General features: G+C 47.0%; 1 protein-coding gene across 1 annotated transcript; it reads left to right on the top strand.

The window, feature by feature from the left end:
- Nucleotides 1-5,759: 5,759 nt before the first annotated feature.
- LOC116708545 (HHIP-like protein 1) lies at nucleotides 5,760-13,392 on the top strand. Its single transcript, XM_032546416.1, has 7 exons — nucleotides 5,760-6,053; nucleotides 11,029-11,675; nucleotides 11,772-11,915; nucleotides 11,990-12,318; nucleotides 12,729-12,855; nucleotides 13,081-13,226; nucleotides 13,307-13,392. The coding sequence occupies exons 1-7, from the start codon at nucleotides 5,760-5,762 to the stop codon at nucleotides 13,390-13,392; spliced, it is 1,773 nt and encodes a 590-aa protein (XP_032402307.1).
- The last annotated feature ends 1,623 nt before the right edge of the window (nucleotides 13,393-15,015 follow it).

A 15,015-nucleotide genomic window follows, 5' to 3' on the forward strand; every position in this document is an offset into this window, starting at 1 on the left:
CTCCAGGGAACACCTCAGCTGCCCGAGGGCAGCTGTGATGGAACCAAGGGGGCCGTGCGCACCGGGGACAGGGGGCTTCACCGCAACCAAAGCCGGGCGTACCACCTCCAGGGAACACCTCAGCTGCCCGAGGGCAGCTGTGATGGAACCAAGGGGGCCGTGCGCACCGGGGACAGGGGGCTTCACCGCAACCAAAGCCGGGCGTACCACCTCCAGGGAACACCTCAGCTGCCCGAGGGCAGCTGTGATGGAACCAAGGGGGCCGTGCGCACCGGGGACAGGGGGCTTCACCGCAACCAAAGCCGGGCGTACCACCTCCAGGGAACACCTCAGCTGCCCGAGGGCAGCTGTGATGGATCCAAGGGGGCAGTGCGCACCGCGGACCGGGGCTTCACCGCAACCAAAGCCGGGCGTACCACCTCCAGGGAACACCTCAGCTGCCCGAGGGCAGCTGTGATGGAACCAAGGGGGCCGTGCGCACCGGGGACAGGGGGCTTCACCGCAACCAAAGCCGGGCGTACCACCTCCAGGGAACACCTCAGCTGCCCGAGGGCAGCTGTGATGGAACCAAGGGGGCCGTGCGCACCGCAGCCAGTGACGGTCCGCTCGACATCCAGGGACCACCTCAGCTCCCCGAGGGCAGCTGTGATGGAACCAAGGGGGCCGTGCGCACCGGGGACAGGGGGCTTCACCGCAACCAAAGCCGGGCGTACCACCTCCAGGGAACACCTCAGCTGCCCGAGGGCAGCTGTGATGGAACCAAGGGGGCCGTGCGCACCGGGGACAGGGGCTTCACCGCAACCAAAGCCGGGCGTACCACCTCCAGGGAACACCTCAGCTCCCCGAGGGCAGCTGTGATGGAACCAAGGGGGCCGTGCGCACCGGGGACAGGGGCTTCACCGCAACCAAAGCCGGGCGTACCACCTCCAGGGAACACCTCAGCTCCCCGAGGGCAGCTGTCATGGTACCAAGGGGGCCGTGCGCACCGCAGCCAGTGACGGTCCGCTCGACATCCAGGGACCACCTCAGCTCCCCGAGGGCAGCTGTGATGGAACCAAGGGGGCCATGCGCACCGGGGACAGGGGGCTTCACCGCAACCAAAGCCGGGCGTACCACCTCCAGGGAACACCTCAGCTGCCCGAGGGCAGCTGTGATGGAACCAAGGGGGCCGTGCGCACCGGGGACAGGGGCTTCACCGCAACCAAAGCCGGGCGTACCACCTCCAGGGAACACCTCAGCTCCCCGAGGGCAGCTGTGATGGAACCAAGGGGGCCGTGCGCACCGGGGACAGGGGCTTCACCGCAACCAAAGCCGGGCGTACCACCTCCAGGGACCACCTCAGCTCCCCGAGGGCAGCTGTGATGGAACCAAGGGGGCCGTGCGCACCGGGGACAGGGCTCAGAGCTCCATTCAGCACCTCGGACAGCTCCAAGCCGTCCACAGAGCACCGAATTCGGCCTGAGCCCGGTCCGCCTTCGACCGAGCTTTCACGCTTCCAAGGAGCTCAGAACCGAGCCGGAGATGCCCCAGGCCCTTCAGAAGGACCGAGGAGACACACCGGACCGGCCGGAGCCCGCTGCCTTACCGCCCCAGAGTTCCAGAGAAAGAGAGAGAAATTCTGGAAAAAGGGCTTAAAATGCTGGAAAAAGCCGAAAAAGGGGCCTAAATCCGCCTTACCCTAACTCCAGTAGACCCCTAGAACCGGCCTGGATCGAAAAACTCCGGCATTTTCCGCTCCAAGCCCTCTTTCTGAACTCGCTCCTATAATCCCGCCGGTGGGGTTTTTCTCTGTAAGGTCCTGAAATCCAACCTATCGACGGAGCCTCGGTGAAGCATCGATTTTACTGGGAGGCAGGGCGGCAATGCTTTGGAGAAACTTTGAACGGTTATCTCGGCTTCTGTGAACAATTTAGAGACGATTCGACCACACCAGAGTGTTCTCCGGACTCTGGCCTTTCCGGCAATATGCGGCTTTCCCCGGGGAAATGCATTTTTAAAGAATTTTATGGAAGTGGAAAAATCACCGGGGCCTCCGGGGCGCCGAGGCCGAGGACAGTGAGCCGCTGCGGATACCGCTGGCTGCTGCATGGGCCCTCTCTGGAAGTCCGAAAATTCAACTTTATCCCAGGAACACGGGACTCAGGTCAGCGTGATCGGGGCATTCTCCCGGGTCTATTGATCCCACTCTCGAGGCCGCCGGTGCCCGGGAAAGTGCCTTTCCGAACCCTTGGACCGGTTTGGGTTTTTGATTTTTAATTCCGCCTGTGGGCGTCCCAGGAACCAGAGAACCACACCAGAGGATTCTCCGGACTCTGGCCTTTCCGGCAATATACGGCTCTCCCCGGGGAAATGCATTTTTAAAAAATTTGATGGAAGTGGAAAAATCACCGGGGCCTCCGGGGCACCGAGGCCGAGGACAGTGAGGTGCTGCGGACACAGCAGCCTGCTTCATGGGCCCTCTCTGGAAGTCCGAAAATTCAACTTTGTCCCAGGATGATGGGAGTGATACAGGGGTGATCGGGGCATTCTCCCGGGCCTTTTGATCCCGGTGTCGAACCCCCTGGTCCCCGGCAAAGTGCCTTTCCGAACCTTTGGAGCAGGGTTAGGGTTTTTGATTTTTAATTCCGCCTGTGGGCGTCCCAGGAACCAGAGAACCACACCAGAGTGTTCTCCGGACCCTGGCCTTTCCGGCAATATGCGGCTTTCCCCGGGGAAATGCATTTTTAAAAAATTTTATGGAAGTGGAAAAATCACCGGGGCCTCCAGGGGCCCCGAGGCCGAGGACAGTGAGGTGCTGCGGACACAGCAGCCTGCTTCATGGGCCCTCTCTGGAAGTCCGAAAATTCAACTTTGTCCCAGGATGATGGGAGTGATACAGGGGTGATCGGGGCATTCTCCCGGGCCTATTGATCCCGGTCTCGAACCCCCTGGTCCCCGGGAAAGTGCCTACCCTAACCCTTGGACCAGGGTTAGGGTTTTTGATTTTTAATTCCGCCTGTGGGCGTCCCAGGAACCAGAGAACCACACCAGAGTGTTCTCCGGACCCTGGCCTTTCCGGCAATATGCGGCTTTCCCCGGGGAAATGCATTTTTAAAAAATTTTATGGAAGTGGAAAAATCACCGGGGCCTCCGGGGCACCGAGGCCGAGGACAGTGAGGTGCTGCGGACACAGCAGCCTGCTTCATGGGCCCTCTCTGGAAGTCCGAAAATTCAACTTTGTCCCAGGATGATGGGAGCGATACAGGGGTGATCGGGGCATTCTCCCGGGCCTATTGATCCCGGTCTCGAACCCCCTGGTCCCCGGCAAAGTGCCTTTTCGACCGCTTTGACCAATTATGGTTTTCGATTTTTAATTCCTCCTGCGGGCGTCCCAGAAGCCGAACGACCACACCGTTTTATTCTCCAGACTCTGGCCTTTCCGGCAACATACGGCTTGCCCCGGAGGAATGCATTTTTAAACATTTTTACGGAAGTCAAAAATCACCCTAGCGGGACGTCGGGCCCCCCCAAGGCGGGCTGTAGCCTGACTTTGCCCCGGCCCTGCTAAGACCCATCCAGGCTGGAGCTCCCTCCTCCTCCTCCTCCTGCTCCCTTCGAACCGCGGGGTCCAGGCTGGCTGGCTGGCTGGCTGGCTGGCTGGCTGGCTGGCTGGCTGGCTGGAGCTCCCTTCGAACCGCGGGGTCCAGGCCGGTGGAGCTCCTCCCTGCGAACCATCCGGGCTGGAGCTCGCTCCCTCCCTCCCTCCTTACCTCCCTTCGAACCGCGGCATCCCACACTTAAGCACCCCCCACACGGACCGCACCCACCAGTACGCAAGGCCCGGAGGGTCGTGCCCCTGGTAGGGCAAAGAGAAGCAGCTCCAGGTGGCGGTGGTGGTCGTCCCCCCCCCGGACGTTCGCCCGCAGGACGGGGTGTCTTCCCTAACCCTACCCTTAGACAAGATTTTAAAGCTGAGCTGTGATTGTAAAGATTTGAGTTTTTCTGTGTTTATTTTGGGTCTCCATGTTGTCCTGCCTTCCCTTTGATTGTTCCCAGGTGTGTCTCGTTCCCTGATTACCCTCTGTGTATTTAATGTCACCTGTGTTTCTGTGTCTTTGATGTGTCCTTGTCAAATCTGTCTTGCTGTTTGCTCATGTCTCAAGTATTTTCCTCCAGTTGCTAACAGAATCAAGCCTTTGCCTTCCGCTCATCTGTGCTGCCTGGTATTTGGGATTTTGGAATTTGGTTTTTGTTAGTGATAGTGAGATGAAGCCTCATGAGGCATTGAACCACTTGAGCCAACTGGTTCGAGAAAGGGTTCATTTCTTGAGGCTTCATGTGCACACGAAACCACCTACTGGCCAGGTGTATAATCACAGCCAGCTGTATCTTAATACGTGTGATGCATTGAATTTTTGTCTATTATGGCTCTTGGGAATGACTTCACAAAAGGTGTAGGACGAAATCATTTGTCTACATAAATTATGTATACACATATGTGTATAATAAAATATTGTTTGAATGTATTCTCTGTGTGTAATTATTCCCAAAATAGTAGTGTCATGTGATATGGCATGTTGTGTAATAAAGTTTTTCTGTGACTCTAGAAAAATGGCCTGGGCTTAATCAGGCAGAGGACAGTGAAAGTGCTTGTGGAACTAGGGAGGAGGTAGTGAATAGGCTAATGCTTGTGTAACTTGGATGATTTCATGCATTTTTATTAAGAAACAACAATTTCTCCACAGTTTTTGGTTTCAAACGATTTCTCTTTTTTGACACTACATGGATGAGGTTTTATTATTGTACCCCAACTCCTTGGAGCACAATAAACACCTCACCTTTACAGAAAATAAGAAACAGTGACAAATACAGTTCCTCATAAGCAAACCTAATGCATCTGCAAATGTTCAGTTCACCTTACCTTGTTAGGGCTTATCAAATCGAAATGTTCCCACATAGGGGAAATCCTCCTCTTTCTCGCCGGCTCCATCCTACTCCTATCCTCGCGCTCCTAAATCCATCCATCCATCCATCCATCCATCCACTAAACTCTCCAAACACCAAACTAACTGTCTCAAACTAAATAACCACTATCCAAACTCTGCTATCCAAACTATCAAAACTCTATCCACTCTCTCAACTGACCGCAACTCGCCTACAACAACCCACATTTTGAATGGAGCCTGTGGGGTTTCTAAAGCTGTCAAACCCCGCGCCAACATCTGAGCCACTTCCCGAAGCAGTCACGTGGTACAGCCGGGCAGCGAGGCTTCGGACGTCATCGTTTTCGGCTCCTCCCCTAAATGAAGCAAGCTTCGATACGCGCTTTATGGAAACGCCCCCTCCATTACTCGACACACGCCTCGAAGCCTCGGCACATCACGTAACATCACTAGTTTTTGTTTATTTCATCATTAAATCATCACTTCCTTCACTTTAAGCTGGGTCCACCGCGTCTGCCTCACCACCTCACACCACTTTACTTTTTAAGTCATTTCTTTATTGTTATGCAAAATTCTTCCTGCTGTATTCCTTGCTGAGTTTTTAAGCAGCAGGTTTCTTTATTGTTATTTCCTGCTGGAAAATTGGAGCCTGTGATGTTTCCAAAGCTGAACACTTTCTGCCAGCCTGACAAACAGCCCATGTCCTCTACAGGTTGAGCGGGATCCCTGCAGTGTGCAGCTCTGCGCGTCACCAGGTCGCTGAGTTCAGACCAAAGTCCAACCTGACAGGAAGCCAGAGCTGCTCTCCCCACCTCAGTCTTCCCTCCGCTCACCATCATGCTGCAGAGTTCTGCTGGAACTCCGGGCCGACCGGGGCTCCGGCTACTGGTCGTTGTGTGTATGTTGTTCCTGTGCGTGACACCTGCAGCGCTTCACCCCCAGTGTTTGGACTTTAAGCCACCCTTCCGTCCAGAAAGAGATCTGGAGTTCTGCATCATGTACCGGGAGTTTGGCTGTTGTGATCGCCAGAAGGACCAGGAACTGATGGCCAGATATTACCGGATCATGGAAAACTTCACTGAGAAGGGCCATGAGAACTGTGCCGGCCTCGTGTTGGAGCTGCTCTGCCAGGTAAGCGTCCAGGACAAAGGTCAACTGGTGCAGCACGCAGGTTTTCATCTGATCAAAACATGCAGATTCTTGCATAACATGAAGCACAGCTCTGACACGTCTGCAGAATCACACTGCGTTCATCTTAATACATTAGAAAGCCACTGAAACTTTCTTTTACAAACTGTGTTCAAAAGAGAAAATAAAATTGTATAAACTACAAACTTGAATGATTTGGATTTCTGGATTTACATTTTGACGAGAAAGAATTATGTTTTGTTTTGGACCAGAAATTATGAAAAAGAACCTGCATAGTCAATGACCTAATCTGTGTGGCCTTAAATTTGCCTCCAATAATAAAGAACCTCAGTTATTTCTGACCAGAATATGTCATTTAAGTTCAGTATTAAACAAGTTCCAACTACAGAATATTGCCAAAATTAGAAACACCCTGTCCAGGCATTTTCCATGCTGGAAAACTTATCCATGCATTTGTTCCTTCCAGCCTGGACTGCTGTAATTATTTACTAGCTGCATTCAAAAGCTTTCAGCTGATCCAAAAGGTTGCAGCAGGAGTTCTGACTAAAGTTAAAAACAAGATCATATTTCTCCTATTTTAGCTTCTCTTCACTGGCGCCCTGTTAAATTGAGATTGTTATTTCAGATTCTTCTTCTCGAATGTACAAACTTTAATAATCAGATCATTTTTACTGTTCAACATGGTCCAGTTCTGTCTCTTTTTGTGCTTCCTGCTCTCTCTTCTCAAATTGCCAGTCAGTCGTGGCAGACGGTCATTTGTATTCAGCAAGGTTCTGGTTCTGGTTCTGCTGGAGGTTTCTTCCTGCTAAAGGGGTTTGGCAAGCTGTTTTAACAAAAGTTCTGTTTTACCGCCCTTACATTCCAGATATCTCAAAATGGTTTTATGCCTAGACGTTTTAGTAATTTAAGATATCTAATTACTTTCTGACTAGTCGAAATGACGTCAGATTTACCATTGAGTTTTATGGAGACTTCAATTCAAGATATTGAAGGTTATCCTGCAATAGTCAGCCCCGCCCACTCCTTACTACTTCACAGGGCTGCCTACTGACCAGTTCTCCGTCTAACAGGTCCGGAAAATCTCTGAGGCCTGGGTATTACCCTAAAAGTACTCTATAAGAGATAATCTATTTAAACTGGTGGCGAAAGTGATTCGTCTAGCTCTAACTACCTCCAATCCAGAAGTTATGACCCTTTACAGTTAAGAAACAATCAGCTGAGTAGCCCTCGCAGCTGCATAATTCCAATAACCACTTCTGTTAACGGTAGCTCACTTTCTAAATCATAACTTGCACTTGGAACCGGCTAGATTATGTTTAGTGACTTAGATGTAAGTCCCAGGGTCATTATTTAATCTCACCAAAGGAAATTATGAAGCCTCCTATTTACTGGAATCATGTACATTAGTTTTACCTTAATTAAAAGAACTGGACAAAGATTAAATGACTCTATTAATTCCAATGTCCACCAACCTCATTAGAATTTTATAGTATAAATTTATTAAGCAAGCTTAAGCAGGGATATGCGACATACAAATCAATAATCAATCGTATATAATTCAAAAACAGTGTAATAAAATTTACATGTACAATCATACTACCCTGTCCTCTTTTCCCTAACTTAAGTCGCACGTTCTGTAATGGAATTTCAAGGAGCAGATTCAACTCATACCCAGACGATGGTGGATCTTTTGGCAACAGGAATTTCTAGCATCCTTGGTTGAGGTCTTTGCCTTGTGTGGAAGAATCCTCCTTAGAAAGGAAACAAAGCAGAACGGGTCCGAATCCTTTTGCAAAACCCAGTTCCTCATCCCTGAGGGACCTTTGTCCTTCCTCCAAGTCTTGTTGCAGAGTTTGAAATTGCTGGATTGAGACGAGACCGACGGTCGAATAAAGAACCAGAGATGGGGCGATGGGATCCAGTCCTTTCTTAGCGGTGTGAAGTCCGAGCTCCCCCGTGGTTCTGAAGTGCGGTCCGTAGCTCCATCTGCTCCTGCAGGTTGTCTCTTCTTCTGCGCCGCCGGACTGGGAACAACTGGTTCCTCTTTTCAGCCCGTTTTTATACATTTCTCCACCATGTGTGTGTATGGGGGGGTTTGGTCTACGTGACTTTCTTCACATCTGCTGTGTCTCATGAAAAAGTCCCCACATTTCCCAACCTGTTTTTGCTGACCGTAGTGGAAAGTCCCGTACTTCCCCTCTCTCCGTTGCCTCAGCCAAACTCACCGCACCACCCATCCTGTGCGCCCTGGCCATCTGTTCAGAACTGCTTGCGACATTTCCTGTTATCAGGGCTGTACTGCATTCCTCTCTTTTCTATAACTCACTATTATTTATTATAACTCATTAAACACATTCAACCTGTTGTTAAACCTGTTTGAATTGATTTCAAATGATCACAACTTCATATTCATTGACAATAAATCACATCTTTTTCTTATTGTTAATCATTAACATAATCATTACATAGTTAAATCATTACAGATCATTAATCAGAGATTCTTTGCAGAAAGTTATTGAGTGATTACTTATACTCATATTATTCCGACTTATTCAACTTAATTAACTTTTAATCAAACTACAAGATTACTTTATTTCTTCCAAGCCATTATGCACCTTTTTTCTGCGTATACCTGGAAGGATCTCATACCCTTATGCCAGTTTTCTTGACAATATCTACAATGAACTACTGACTATCTGAAATACACACTTCAGATATCTAAAATTAAATTATGACTAGTCATAATTCTAACTAAAGATATCTCAATAACACAATAATTCAAGATATCTTAAATGTATTTTTGGATAGGAGAAATGTAGTTTTGACTAGTGAAAACTAAATTATAGATATCTTGAATTGTAATTTTGACTAGTTAGAATTCATTTTAAGATATCTCTAAATGAATTAGAGATATCTTAAATTAACATTCTGACTAGTCAGAATGATATTACTGATATCTTGAATATATATTCTGTATAGTTAAAACGTCCCTGACTTACGTGGCAGTTTGAAAATTTGATAAAACAATAAAAAATAAAATGAAACAGGATGTTTGAAAATGCACAACTTTCATGTTGAAAATGCTTTGACAAAAACAAGTTTTAGCTTTTCAAAGCTGTTTTTCAAAGTGCATTCGGTTTGTCGGAAATGAATAAACAGGAAATTCTTTGCAGATTTGAGAAGCAGTCTTAGAGTTGAAGTTTTGCGTTCTCCACATTTCCAACATTGCCGAGCTCTTTCTACGTTGTGGCATTTACTGAAAATTTTGTGCAGGAAACATCAAATTCTGCAGGCAACTGTTGGGACAACACAAAGGGCCTTCCACGCAATTCTTAATTCAGATATCTAAAATTGTAATTTTGACTAGTCATAATTAAGTTAAAGATATCTTAAATTGTTATTACGGATGTGTCCCGTCAAATGACAGATCCACTGTCGTAATTTGAGATCTTGAAAGTAATTTTGACTCGTCAAAATGTAATTGAAGATTTCTAGAATTATTATTCTTATTAGTCAGAATGTCAATGCAGCTGTCTTGAATGACCATTCTGGATAGTCAAGATGTAGTTTTGTCCAGTCAAGATGCATTTTCAGATATCTAGAATGTAATTACGGATCGTCAGACGAAACCAAATTTATGTTAAATCGGCTTGCCATAAAAGGGGAACGTCTTCTCTCCACTGTCACCCCCTGCTGGTCAGTAGGAGTAAACGGTATAAATCAGCTACTTGATGTTCTGCTGGGTTTGCTTGGATCTAAAACTTAATATAATTTGAATAATTAAGTAAACTTAATGCACTGTTTAATAACTCGGATCAATGGAAATATTTGTGTGATTGAATTGTTTGTAAATAATTCAGAGATATTTTGAATGCTTTCAAAAGCATTTGATGATTAAATTAAAGGTTCCCTGCAGAACCTCTCCACCATTCTACTCTAGAACCTCTAGGAAGCAGCAGTAATACTGGAGTCTGGTACTAAAGGGTTCTGTTAGGAACATTCAGACCAATCGGCTCATGACTGACATTGTTATAAATATTTTAGCTTTATTAAAACCCTTTAACCGGCACCAAAACGCCCACGTGCAATTTTTCCATCGTATTTTCCGGGACTGAGATTTAAGGGTTTCAACTCTGCCAGTGGCCATTATGATGCTTTTATTGGGCAGCCTAGAGCGCCCCCTTTTGATTGACACCACATTCCATCAATAATGTTATGAAATGGCTTTTCCCGAGCCAATAATATCCAGAGAGCGACTTGAGCTCATTTTGACATGCCTGTATTCTTTCTGGAATATTTCCAGACCCCCCACCTTCGTATCGTATTCTAACGATACGGGTTAGCGTATCGTTAGAAGGGGGGGGAGCGGACGGATGGACGGACAGCGTATTGCAAGAAGGGGGAGGAGGTCTGACTGGATGCTAACCACCCTGCCCCCCCAGATATGCTATTTTATTTATATAATTATAAGTAATTTCCATAGAAGGTGTGGTCCAAATGGCCACTTGGACAACACCTGTACATCCTCAGAAATAAACATGTCCAAAATGGCATTTCTTTTTGTGCTATTTTGATCAGTCTTGAAATCCATGAGCAGAATACTTTATTCTAGACATTTATTATATTTTCCAGTGCATACATTCAACACTCAATGCGCATTTACAAGAAATAAAAATGAAAAATCTGGGTGAAGCAAAATGTTTCAATTTCTTTTGTGTTACAAACGTAATAGCTACAAACTACTTACAGTTAAAGTATTTTTGACAGCAAAAATAGAAAATGTAGCTTGTCGTCTTCATAAAGAGACCAAGCTTTTGCATGAACTCCATATTGTTCAAGAACAGCAGCTGATTTCATTTGGGTTTGCCTTTTCAGCCGTTTTGGGGGATTTAGGGGTCGAGGGTTAAGGGGTTGATCGTCCCTCATTTAACCAGTTTTCTCCATCTTTTGATCTCAGGAGTGTTCACCGTTTGCAGCTCACCTGTTTGATGCTGAGGATCCCAGCACCCCGCTCCGGACCATCCCAGGCCTCTGCCCCGACTACTGCTCCCAGTTCTGGAACCAGTGCCGCCCAATCATCCCTTTCATATCAGATTACACACCTTTAAATCAGGCCAAAGACGATCAGAATCGTTTCTGCAAGCTTCTAGAGCTGGATGATGCTGATTATTGTTATCCTCACCTACTCAGCAATCATAAGCTGAACCAGAACCTGGGCCGGGTTCAGAAAGATTCTGATGGTTGTCTGCAACTATGTCTGGAAGAGGTGGCAAATGGCTTGAGGAACCCACTGGCTATGGTTCACGCCAATGACGGTACGCATCGGTTCTTTGTTGCAGAGCAGGTGGGGATAGTGTGGACTTACCTCCCTGACCGATCCAAGCTGGAGAAGCCATTTCTGAACATCACCAAGGCGGTGCTGACATCATCATGGGAGGGAGATGAGAGGGGCTTCCTTGGAATCACGTTTCATCCCAAATACAAATACAATGGCAAACTGTATGTGTACTACTCAGTGGAGGTTGGCTTTGATGAGAGAATAAGGATAAGTGAGTTCAAGGTGTCAACCAATGACATGAATCTGGTGGACCACACGTCAGAGCGGTAGGTATGGACTGGCCTGCACTACAGAGTGGAAAGCATCTGAATTTTAATGTTTACAGAATAAGACTTATTTTTTATTTAACCGTTTCTCTAAAGGGTAATTCTGGAGATCGATGAGCCAGCGTCCAATCATAATGGAGGGATGCTGCTCTTCGGGGATGATGGCTACCTGTACATTTTCACAGGAGATGGTGGAATGGCAGGAGATCCATTTGGAAAGCATGGGAATGCCCAGAACAAGTAAGTACACAATGGTGCAATGAGGCCATGGTTAAAGCTAAACTTCATAAAGTGTAACTCTGGGGATGTGCCAGGTCTGCCCTATTGGGTAAAGTTCTTCGAATTGATGTGGACAACAACGAGAAAGGTCCGCTGTACAGAATCCCCACAGACAACCCATTCATCCACGAGCCTGGCGCACGCCCAGAGGTCTACGCTTACGGTGTCCGTAACATGTGGAGGTGCTCGGTGGACCGGGGGCATCCACAAACCAAAGAGGGGAAGAGTCGGATCTTCTGCGGGGATGTCGGCCAGAACAAGTATGAAGAAGTTGACATCATCGAGGAAGGTCGTAACTATGGCTGGAGAGCGAAAGAGGGATTCTCCTGCTATGATAAGAAGCTGTGCACCAACAGCTCACTAAGTAAGAATGCTACATTACCCTGCTTTCAGATATATCTGCACTGTTGGCAGGAAGGATTAGATAAGCTATGAAAATGTTTAATTCTCTAATGCAGCTTTAATGCAGCTGCAAATTGAGTCACACTGACTCTCCATTCAACAACAGAGAGAAAAACATTTGCAGCGATGTGTGGAAATTATGATTATGATCAAGTCAATCAACTAATCAATTAGACAACAACATTTTCTGCGGCCCTCAGGTTCTCTGGCAGACCGTTCCACAAACCGGGGCCTTAATATTGGAAACAAGCCTCACCATCAGTGTGAGTTGAGACTCTGGGAACTGTTGACAGTCCAGTGCCAGAGGACCTGAGGGTCCACAGCTTTTAATCTGTTGCTGTTCAGTCTGATCATGATGAGGTTTCTTCACAGATGACGTGCTGCCCATTTACGCCTACCCTCATAAGAAGGGCAAGTCGGTGACAGGAGGATACGTGTACCGAGGCTGTGAACACCCCAACCTGAACGGCATGTACATATTTGGAGACTTCATGAGTGGGTGAGTTTACCAGGCAAACATCACAATGAGCTGTGAAAACATGGAGATAAAAGTTTGCTTTGGCGCTCGTATCACCTGAATATATAAAGTTAACATCAGAAAGGAATCAGGGACGTAGACCAGCCTTATTCTAACCTTTTTGTATCATCTAAAATCTTCTGCAGAGGTTTGAGATGCAGCAGGGAATCAGTCTAATATTCACTGTGAGATTTTTGCTTGATTTAGGCGTCTGATGAGCCTAAAGGAGAATACGAACTCTGGAGAGTGGAAGTATAATGAAATCTGCATGGGAATGGGCCTGACATGTGCCTTTCCTGGACTCATCAACAACTACTATCCGTACATCATCTCCTTTGCTGAGGATGAATCTGGTAACAGATTAACTCAACCTTAGCCACAGGCTGCTTTTCACAGTTTTTAGTGATTTACTGGCTTTTTATGGGTCCTGCAGGCGAGCTGTACTTCATGTCCACAGGAACACCGAGCGCCACGGCTCCTTCGGGAGTCATTTATAAAGTAGTAGATCCGTCAAGGTGAGTCACGTTTTTCTCTCGTCATTAGGAGAATATAATCTTCCTGCAGCGTCCGCAGAATAACTTTCCTTCATGGAAATGTAATTCTTGGAAAGGGATTAATCAGAGACAAACATCCTTTGATTCATTTTTGACCTTTGGGGGGAAATCTGTTATTTCAGCTGGAAGTTACGGTTCCAAGCGGTTTCTGTGTTTCAGTGAAACTACAATTGAGTTCAATGTTTCAGATGTCAGCTCAGTCAAACTCAGCTCAGACATGGTAGTCCTGTTATCAATATGGCCTCCTCTCTGGTTTCATTCAGCTTATTAATATCTATTGAATACAAGAGAATTATGCAAGTTAGCTTTTACACCTTAGCTTAGCATGTAGGTATGCTTGACAAATTTGAAATCAGGATCCAATGTCAAGCCAATGTTCTTCTGAGACTTTCATAATTTCCCAGTTGGTCTTCAGGTTTAAATCATTACTGAGGAGAAAATGTGCTTCTTAGTTTACACAGTTACATTCTTAAAAAGTGAATAGATTAACTATAAAATGGTCATTACATTTTCAGATACTGCCAAAGTAAATTTTCCATTTTAAAATGATGAGGCTCCTCATTGGTGTTTGTACAAAAACCTGGTTCAGTGACTCGTGTCACGTCCAGAGTGGGATGGAAAGTCTGTTCTGTCACCATGTGGCGTTCTTGAAACACTTTCTCTGCCTGGAATCGTTTAGTTTCCTGAAAAGGATCGTGTGAGATATTGTCCTTGTTAAAGTGGAGACCAATGGTGAGCAGAATATAAATATAATAAAGGAAAAAACTTACACAAAATCCACAAGAACAGGAACAAAAAACTTGTAGATTTTATGTTCAGCAATGAATCGTTTCAATGAGGAGCTTCAGAACTGAGATGTTATGAGTGATATGGAGAGTAGGTGAGGCTAATCAGAGGGATGCAGAACAGCTGGGGAGAATCTCAGCAGGGAACCGAGGGAGGAGACTCGTTAGAGAAGAGGAAGCACTGAGGCTGCTGAACCAGAACAGTTCTGTCCTTGTCCTTAAAGTCCTCACCAGGTTCTTCTGAAGTTCTGTCAGTAGCAGGCTGGACAATCCTTGTCCTCCGGCGTCCTGCGACTCTCAGCTGTCTCCTTGGTCCGACACCCTTCAGTCAAACAGCTGAATCTCCTCCTCAGTGCAATCAGGGTTAGGGTTACAGATGCATCTAAAAGTTGCAGGACTTTGGCCGTGCAGGCTTTCTGCTGGTCTTCAGGTTGGGATGAAATGAAACAGTCATCAGAAAATCAGCTTGGTTTCTATGTCATCCCCAAAGGATGCCTGACTGTTGTTGTTGTTGCACCGCCTTCCTCCCCCCTTCTCTTTCTGAGAGGGGAGATGTGCCACCAGCTCTCCGTCTAAAGGGTGAATTGAGTTTCCTAAATCTGCTGGGGTTTAACCTGGTCCAGAACTGAAGTAAACTCAGTTTAAGCTGGCCTGTTCAGAAAGATTTGCCTGGTTCCTGACGGCCTCCGTCCAGATGCTCCACCCTTCTTCCCCCTGTGGATTAGCCAGACTCAGCAGCCTGCAGCCAACTAGTTTCACACCTGTTAACGGTCAACTTGCTCTGTTTACTGAGCCAGGTTGGT

The sequence above is a fragment of the Xiphophorus hellerii genome, chromosome 19 (genome assembly GCF_003331165.1).
Source record: "Xiphophorus hellerii strain 12219 chromosome 19, Xiphophorus_hellerii-4.1, whole genome shotgun sequence".
NCBI lineage: Eukaryota > Metazoa > Chordata > Actinopteri > Cyprinodontiformes > Poeciliidae > Xiphophorus > Xiphophorus hellerii.